The sequence below is a fragment of the Phodopus roborovskii genome, unplaced genomic scaffold (assembly GCF_943737965.1).
Source record: "Phodopus roborovskii unplaced genomic scaffold, PHOROB, whole genome shotgun sequence".
NCBI lineage: Eukaryota > Metazoa > Chordata > Mammalia > Rodentia > Cricetidae > Phodopus > Phodopus roborovskii.
Genome location: NW_026125665.1, coordinates 1,051,435 through 1,061,324, shown reverse-complemented (window position 1 = coordinate 1,061,324; position 9,890 = coordinate 1,051,435). Strand labels below are relative to the sequence as shown.

General features: G+C 52.5%; 1 protein-coding gene across 1 annotated transcript; it reads right to left on the bottom strand.

The window, feature by feature from the left end:
* Nucleotides 1–233: 233 nt before the first annotated feature.
* On the bottom strand, nucleotides 234–9,139 carry Pde4c (phosphodiesterase 4C). Its single transcript, XM_051178213.1, is given in 10 exon segments — nucleotides 234–470; nucleotides 1,041–1,140; nucleotides 1,143–1,189; nucleotides 1,263–1,311; nucleotides 1,313–1,437; nucleotides 1,756–1,853; nucleotides 1,944–2,022; nucleotides 2,024–2,106; nucleotides 8,033–8,230; nucleotides 9,079–9,139. Coding segments are annotated over 10 exon segments (1,077 nt in total).
* Nucleotides 9,140–9,890: the final 751 nt, after the last annotated feature.

Sequence of the window (9,890 nt, the reverse complement as noted above, 5' to 3'; positions counted from 1 at the left end):
GACTTGTCTATGCACAAATCTTGGTTGTCCACTTTGATGGCTGGAAAGAGAAGCTGGCACCACCAGGAATCACTTCAGAAGTCACCAGTGCCCATAGGTGTCCACAGGACCTGACCATGACTTTGTGGTCCATGACAGGCTGACCCAAAATCTTGTTGGACAGGACAGACCCTGTGCTCTGGGATAGTCTTGGAGGACAGGAGCTTAGTGCCCGGTGACTGAGGACTGGATGCTCAGTGTTGAGTCTGTCCTTCATCCTCCTCCTCTGCCTCCTCCAGGGTTAGCTCAAACTGGAACCTGTCAAGGCCAGAGTGCTGTTGACCCATGGTGTGGGTGGGGCTGCAGGGTATCCTACTCTGATACCACTCTCTGTTGTCTTCCAAGGTATCCAACAGCTCCTGAGCATCAGGGTGCACCAGCTCAGCCCATGTTTCCCACAGTGGGTGGGCGATGTAGTCAATGAATTTCACCTTAGGGTGACTGAAGGAAGGGGAGACACATAAGTCACAGTGAAGCCTAGAATCGATCTAATCTCAGTCTCACAGTCAGCTGCAAGGTGTCCTCTGCCTGGAATGCTCATTTCCTTCCTATTCATCCTTCAGAGCCCTCTTGACTCATCATGGCCCAACACGAAGAAGGCTGAGGCAGGCTGATCTCAAGCCAGTGAGTTCTATGCCAAGTTTGTAAGAAAGTGAGACTGTCTTCAAAACCACAAACCAATAATCTGCCCTAGCAGGGGTGGTGGTGGCTCATGACTTTGATCCCAGCACTTGGGAGGCAGGCAGACCTCTTGAGTTCCAGGCTGGTCTGGTCTACAGAGTGAGTTCCAAGATAGCCATGGCTACACAGGGAAAACAAGGAAAGGAAGGAAGGAAGGAAGGAAGGAAGGAAGGAAGGAAGGAAGGAAGAAAGAAAGAAAGAAAGGAAAATCCACCCCGCTATGGAGCACAGGCAATCCCAGAAAAGACACTCATGGGGTCATGGTCAAGCAGGACTCCCCATCTCCCGTCCCTCAACTGGGTGCATCCCAGCACATGCACCTGAGATTTCTCCACTGCGGCAGAGTGCTTGTCACACATGGGGCTGATGTGCAGGCCCGACTCTCGTTCCCTGTCACCCTGCTAGAAGAGCTCAGCCATGATGCACAGGCAAAGATAGTGTCCAAGACTTCCAGATCTGTGAACACGGCCTGGGCGGGTCGGGGGTATCAGGGCTGAGGGTAGCCACCGTCACCCGTGCCCACCCATTGTCCCCGGCTGGACGTGGTACCTCCAAGCGGGCGTGCCTAGCAACACATGCGCAGACTGCACCATCCGCAGCATGCACACTGTTGTGGTATACCACATCGGCATGGTAGTGACCCTCCAGCGTCAGCAGGTGTGTCACTAGCATGTCTGCCGGAATCTGGAATGTCCTGAGCAGGTCTCCTTCACAGACCTCCAGCTCAGGGCCTTGGCTTTGAGCTCCAGCTCACCTCACCCAACTCCTATCCATCTTCCAATGCCCCTCCCTCCAGGATGCCATTGTCACCCTGAATTCCTTCTAGCTTTGCCCCCACAACATATTCAGGAACCTGCTGTTCCAATCCAGGGTTTTTCAAGGCCAGAACAGCCCTGGGCCTTGTCTAAAATAGCTATTAAACCCAATAAATTCCTATTTGTCCTTCAGCGCCCAGCTTAAGGGAAGAACTGAGGACTGAACATTCCGGTGTCCTCATGGAGGGAGGGATAGAGGACACCCCCAAAGCAAAGGCACCTGGAGGATGCTGAACATGACAGCTGTCAGAGGCCGGTTTCTGCTCAGCTCAGCTACTTTGAACATATCCAGTCCCCATTTGTTGGCGTCTTCAAGTTCTTAAGAATGACAGGCAGCATCAGCGGCTCCACTGCCACTGGATGCCCTGTTCCAGAGAGGGAAACTGAGGCCCATAGCTCTGGGGAGACCCACCTTAGCCAGCTGCCCATCCTGGTCTGTCTGGACCCCTAAGCCGGGGATCACAGCTGTGGGGAGGCTGGTGGAAGTGGGTCCCGCGCAGGGTACTGATCTGGGACATGGGCCTTGCGTCCTCCATGGACAGCCTGGGAAGCTCCACCTCCGCTGGCTGGTCTGCAGGGGGTGGGTGGCTCACACTCCAATCCACTCAGGTGGTGGGTGGTTCTAGCTGGATCCCAGGCCCACCAATTCCTTCCCACTTATCATTGCCTCTGTCACTGAGCCCCCTTGGTCAGCTGCTCACCTGTAAGCTTTGCCATGCGAGCACTTTTCTCCTGTTACCAGGAGGCCCAGAAACAAAGAAACTGAACAGAGCAGAGCTGCCTCCTCCAGATGTCCCTGTGGCTCTCCATCATTGAGCCTGCCTCTGCTGTGCCCTACAGCCTCTCCATCTGCTGTTCCAGGACTCAGCCAGCCTGCAGTTGGTTCCCGCCTATCCTCAGTGCTCCATCAACAATGCCTGGGCAGAAGCACAGTGTCCTCTTCCCCTCTCTGGCCACATCCTTCTATCTGAAGCTCTGCAGTCTCTGCTCCACCTGCTGAGCACACCTTTCTCTCTGCTCAGCCTCCTTCACTTCTTTGCTGGAGCACACCAGCTGGAGCACACCAGGAGCTCACACCTTTCAGCTGGGCCTGCCTGATTCACACCCTAGGACTTCCACCAAGCAACCCGTGAGCCCTTGTTTATAGGTTCTCAATCCATACCTGGTAAACAGTAGGTGCTTCATAAATGCTTTCTGAATACAGTGTCCTGACCCTCTTGTGCCATCCACTGCTGGTGTGAAAGTACCTCCCAGTCTTGACTTTGACCCCCCTCCCACATGGCTGTGTGAAGCATACTCTAGTGGCTAAGCCAGGTTGGGGGTCTCCCCTCTCTACACCAGAGGAAGCCCAAAGGAAATGTGTTTGTTCTTCCTTGAAAATGGAAAATCACAAGTCGTTGTAAGGGGTGAGGCAGCCCCTGCTGGGCCACCTGGGAAGGCACACCAAATCCCCTGGGCTGAAGGAACCATATGTGCCTCTCTAGGGTGCTAGAAGCAGGGTCACAGGTTATGGTGCTAGGTGCTCCATGCATACAGCTGTGCTTAGGGGGGGAAGGGATGTCGTGCCTAGGTCCCCTAGGCTGGACTTCAACCTGGGCGCACACACACACACAGACACACATAGGGAGTCTGTCTCTCGTGCACACACACAATCTCTGTCTCTTTCACTCACACACACTGTCTCTTTCTCACACACAGGGAGTATCTCTGCCACACACACATACACACACAGGGAGTCTCTGTCTTTCACACACATTCTGTCTCTCTCTCACACACTCTCACTCACACACACTGTCACACACACACACTGTCACACACACACTGTCACACACACACACTCTCTCACACACTCTCTCACACACACTCTCTCACACACACACACTCTCACACAAACACACTCTCTCTCTCTCTCACTCTCTCTCACACACACACTCTCACACAAACACACTCTCTCACACTCTCTCTCACACACACACTCTCTCTCACACACGCACACTCTCACACACTCTCTCACACACACACTCTCTCACACACACTCTCTCACACACACTCTCTCACACATACTCTCTCACACACACACACACTCTCTCTCACACACACACTCTCTCACACACACTCTCACACACACACTCACACACACTCTCTCTCACACTCTCTCTCACACACTCTCTCACACACACTCTCTCACACACACTCTCACACACACACTCACACACACACACTCTCTCACACAAACACACTCTCTCACACTCTCTCTCACACACTCTCTCTCACACACACTCTCTCACACACACACACTCTCACACATACTCTCTCTCACACACACTCTCTCTCACACACACTCTCTCTCACACACTCTCTCTCTCACACACACACTCTCACACACACACTCTCTCACACATACTCACACACACACTCTCTCACACACTCACACACACACTCTCACACACACACTCTCACACACACTCACACACACACACTCTCTCACACACTCTCACACACACACTCTCTCACACACTCTCACACACACACTCACACACACACTCTCACACACACACTCTCACACACACACTCTCACACACACTCTCACACACACACTCTCACTGACACACACTCTCTCTCACACACTCTTTCTCACACACACTCACACACACACTCTCACACACACACTCTCTCACACACACTCTCTCACACACACTCTCTCACACACACTCTCTCTCACACACACACTCTCTCACACACTCTCTCTCTCACACACACACACTCACACACTCTCTCTCTCACACACACACTCTCTCTCACACACTCTCTCTCACACACACTCTCTCACACACTCTCACACACTCTCTCACACACACACTCTCTCTCACACACACTCTCACACACACACTCTCTCACACACTCTCACACACACTCTCACACACACACTCTCTCACACACACTCTCACACACACACTCTCACACACACTCTCTCACACACTCTCACACACACACACACTCTCTCTCTCACACACACACCTCAGAGGAATCTTCCCAGTTTCTTACCCCACTTGCCTTGTTCTAGAAACAGGAGTTATAAGCCCCACAGCCTTCTTTTTCCTTTTTTAGACAGGGTTGCCTGTAGCCCAGGCTGACCTCAAACTGGCTATGCAGCTGTGGATGGCCGTGATGATGCACTTGCCTCCAGCTCCAGTGCTGGGAGAAGGTGTGCAGAACCCATGACTTTTACCATGGTAGGTAAGCGATTTCCCCAGTGCTGCCAGAGCCTCAGTTCCTCCTCCTTTCTTATGTTTTGTTTATTTTATTTTTCAAAAAACTGTTTCTCTATGTAGCCCTGGCTGTCCTGAAACTCACTCTGCAGACCAGGCTGGCCTGGAACTCAGAGATCCTCCTACCTCTGCCTCTTGAGTGCTGGGATTAAAGGTGCCCCCTCCCTTGACTCCTGAACTGACTGTGTTCTGGCCCTCAAGATTGGAATAAGTGAAGCACTTCCCAGCACTATGGCCGTGGGTCCTGTCCTTCCTTAGCAACTAAGGCACACCTAGATGCTAGGAGGGGTTTTCAAGGCCTCAGGACACCTTCAAACATTCCAGAGCAGCCCTTCCCTCTGAAGCCTAGCAGAGGCCTGGCAAGGACAGCCCCACCCGGCTGCAGACACACCCATGGTCACCCAAAAGAAAACTCAGCCGGTACACGGTACACAACTTCGTGTGACACATTTGACTGGGGGCCTACAGAGACACAGATGACTGGAGACTTGCAGCACGAAGTGGGGCACTGTTCAGACTGTCACCTGTAGGTGACACACCAGGAGCTCACGGCACTGGACATCCTGAGTCACCCAGATCCACAGTAAATTATGCACCACCACCCACTTTCAAGGCCACTTCTCATACCAAAGGCTCCCCATGTGGTCCCCAGGAATAGCCCTGACCCTTCAGCAACAGAAGTTCATCCCCGCCCTGCATTCCCCCCCCCCCCACAGAAGACCGTGTCTTCACAGCCCTCCACAATGTGCTCTATCACCTCCAGGCCACGCCCACGTCCCACCTGCCCGAAGAGCCCGGATACTTCACACTAATCCCACTGACCCCTCCCACAACCTCAGGCTCCTCCTCTGCCATAACTCCGGAGAGATCAGGATGCTTCTGAACTCAACCAATGCATCCCTCTCCAAGCGTTCATCGCCCTCAGCCGTCCACAGACCTCGCCCTTATGCCTCACCCCATCTCTTCAGGGTCCCAACCGACCCTGCCTTCCTAAAAGCCAGGACCTACCCAATTTGTCTCTCCCCAACTCTGACACACTGTTCCTCCCACTACTGACCACGTCCCCTTCAGGTAGGTCCCACCCATCTTCAGACCCCGCCCACTTTCTGTAAGCAACTAGGCTGTTCTCCCTCCTCAAGCAAACTTTGACTGTGTGAGTCTCCGCTCACTCGCTCAAGGTCGCTCCCCCTACAAACTGGCCCCGCTCCATGTCCCCCCTTCTCAGACAGGCCCCTCCCTGTCACCTACCGGCGTTGGAAGGAGCTGGGCCACAAACCCTGGGACTTCTGGAGCGCAGGCCGCTCCCTGGGTTCCAGGTCTGAGCCAGAGCTGTTACATACAGAAAACCTTTCTAGGAAAACAAAACAAACAAAAAGGCCCAGTCTTTCTCCACCTGTCTGCCTCCTGCCTGAGGATCAGGTGTGAGCTCTCTCCTACTGCTCTACCACCATGCCTGCCTGCTGCCTGCCATGCTCCCTACCACGTGACCATAGACTACCCTGGACGTAAACCACACATTCAGTGTGTTCTTTTATAAGTTATCCTGGCCATAGTGTCTCTTCTCAGCAACAGTACAGTAATTAACGCAGGATCTGGAACTCACAGACATCCTCCTGCCTTTGCTTCTGGGGTAATGGGATTAAAACTGTGCACCACCACTCTGACTCTCCTGAAGGTTTCAAGCTCCACTTGATCCCTCGGTCCTGCCGTCCACTCAATCCCAATCTGACAGTGCCAAGTTGCCCCAAGCCCTGTTTTCTATCTTGGAAAGTGGGGGGCTTGTCAGGGTTCCCATGCCTCTTGGCCTCACGGCAAAAAAATCAAAACAGATATTATATGTGACCTTCAGAGCCATCAAAAGCATCATGACACTGCCACCTTCATTGGTGTCCACAATCTTGGTCCTCACACTGGTGCCCCAACCCAGACTCTGCCTGCCCCATGGTTTGTTTCCACCACAGCCTGAGTGTCAATGCTGCCCAGCAGCCCCTGAGGTGAGGCTGCCGCTGAACTCGTGCTCCATCTGCCTTCATCAGTGCCGTTACACCTGGTTTATATGGTGCTGGCTTCATATATGCTACAAGCCCTTTACCACCTGAACTCTAGTCCCAGCCCTATAACACTTTGTCCTGGATGGTTTTATGCCAACTTGACACAAACTGGAGTCACCTGAGAGGAAGGAGTATCAGTTGAGAAAAAGTCTCCTTAATATCAGGCTATAGAGCTAGGCAATGGTGGCTCACACCTTTAACTCAGGAGGCAGATATCTGTGAGTTCGCGGCCAACCTGGTCTACAAAGCTACACAGAGAAACTGTCTCAAACAACAACAACAAAAAAGATCTGATTTTGGGCAAACCTTTAGGACATTTTCTTAATTAGTGATCAATGGGGAAGGGCACAGCCCACTGTAGGATGTCCCATCCCTAGGTTGGTGTTCCTGGGTTCTATAAGAAAGCAGCTGAGCAACCCAGTAAGCAGCATCCCTCCATGGCCTCTGTATCAGCTCCCGCCTGTGGGAATTCTTGTCCTGACTGCATTCCATGAACAGTGCTGTGGATGCATAGCCAACCAAACCTTTTTCTCCCCAAGTTGCTTTTTGGTCATGGTGTTTCATCACAGCAATAGAAATCCTAATTAAGACAGGGTTTTTAAATTTTTTAAATGGCATTTATTTATTTATTGTGTGCATGGAGCAAGCAGGTCAAAGGACAACTTGTGAGGGTCAGGCTTGGTGACAAGTACCTTTACCCACTGAGGCATCTTGCCAGCCCAGAGATTCTTTATTTATTTATTTTTGAAGACTGTGGGCCAAACTGGATAACAATTTACCATTTTCCAGCTTGAATCTCTCCAGTGCAGTACAGATCTGAGCAAACAACCATACCCATCTGGCTTGGAGAGCTTTAAAAATGCCAATATGGTCAAATTGTTGCCCTAAAATGTCCCACCAACTGTACTCTTAAAGGTCTTGTGGCATCCATCCCCTGACTATGTCCCTGGGTCCTTTCAGCCAAACTGTTCTGGCATATTCTGTGCCATCTGCTAGGCATGTTTATCTGGCATGCCCTTTTTAACTTCTGTGTCAGCCTGAGCATGGGCTGCCTCTTCTCCAGCCCAGGGTGTCCCTGGAATACAGTAGGTATTCCCCTGCTGTCCCAAACTAACTTTGAGGGGCTCTAGCAGCACTGGCATTCTGCCTCCTCTGGCATACCTGGCTCTTCACCTGCTCTGAGATGGGCCCTGGCTTATCTCTGCTCCTTGAGTTCCAATGGTGAAAACCACATGGGCATCAGACTCTGGCTCCCCTGAGGTCTCCAGATGGCTGGACAATGGAGGTAGCAGCAGGGTCCCTAAGAAATGTCTCTGGATCACACCCCCACCTAGGGGGCTGGCAGGGGCTGCTCCAGAATCCACTGGCTCCCGGACTCACTGGGGAGACAGCAAGATGTGATGAGCAAGCTCCTTGTGCAGGGATATGGCCCTGTGTTGCAGCCCTCTCACCAGGACCAGCTTCCTTGGGTGCATTAACCCTGGGCCTCAGTCCAAGTGTGTGTGTGTGTGTGTGTGTGTGTGTGTGTGTGTGTGTGTGTGTATTGTGGTTCTATTGCAGTTAATTTTTATCGATTTGTTTGTGGGGCACACATGCCATGGCCTACAAGTAAAGTTGGTTTTGTCCTTCCTGCCTGTGGACCCCAGGACTGAACTCAGGCAGACACTTGCTGAGCTATCTCCTCAACCCTACACTTTAAAAAAAAAAAAAAATCTTTGGCCAGGCAGTGGTGGCGGCCCATGCCTTTAACTAATCCCAGCAGAGGCATGTGGATCTCTGTGACTTTAAGGCCAGCCTGGTATACAGAGGGAGTTCCAGGACAGCCAGGACTGTACTCAGAGAAACCCTGTCTCAAAAAGCCAACCAACCAACCAAACTAACAAAAACAACGCTGGGCTGTTGACTTGCTGGGAATCGGAATGGCAAGGAGCTGTCCAGTGCTGACCTCAGCGGGCCGTACAAAATGAGCCTTCTGGGAAGGGTACAGGCCGTGGGAACCAAAGGGCGGCTCAGCCTCTCTTTCCTGAGCTTCACAAAGGTCTGTCTCCAGCATCAGAAGAGTAAGTGGGGAAACCCATAGCTTCAAGACCAGAGTGAGTCCACTGGGGAAGGGCGAACAGACAGCGGCTGAGCCTAAACTTGGGAGGGACGCAGAACAAGGCTCCTGCCTGCTCTGGACCGTCTGGACCACACCTGGGGTAATTGATCCTCTCTCGGCCTTACGCTGCGGTCGATCCTTGTAGGACTCACGATAATATTCACCATTATAAAAAGCCCTCTCCATTCTCAGCTGAGGGCCGGGGGTGGGGGGGTGGGGAAAGAACAGGGAAAAGTTGGGGTGGAGTTCAGTGTCGGGACTGGGCGGGGCTCCTAGAAAAGTTGGGAGCGGGCCCAGGAGAGACACTGAGGGCGGGGCTTAGGGGCGGGTCAGGGGCTGGGCCCAGGGAAAGTATGCGGCGGGGTCTGGTTGAAAAGTCGGGTGTGGGGCTTAGGGAGGGCCTTGGGCCAAGCGCGGGTTCTGTATTTTATTCTGGAAATATTTTATTAGGGGATTTGTGTGTGTGTGTGTGTGTGTGTGTGTGTGTGTGTGTGTGTGTGTGTGTGCTGTCCAGAGCCTTGTATACACTAGACGCGAAATACCCCCTAAGATGCTCCTTGGAGGGTGTGACCACGAACTCTCTGGGATACTTAGACTTTTCTGTTTTGCTGGTAATGGAGCCCAGGGCCTGGAGCGTGCTCACCAGAGCACCTGCAGATCTTTGGAATGTGGTTTGAAGACGGAGGTGGTGGTGGGTGAGAGGAAGAGTGGATTCAAGAGTGATTAGAGCTTGTGATGAGTGAGAATTCATTCACCAATAACTTTAGGAGAGACCTGAGTTGGGCAGCACGGAGCAAACCCTGGGTAGTAGAACTTCAGGAAACACGTGTGAGGTCAAGGTTCCATCTGCAGCCCTGCCCAGCTTTGGAGAGGCCAGGCCAGAGGTCTGGTCCTCAGCAGCACAGGGGTAAAACAGGCAGGGAGTTGCGAACAGGTC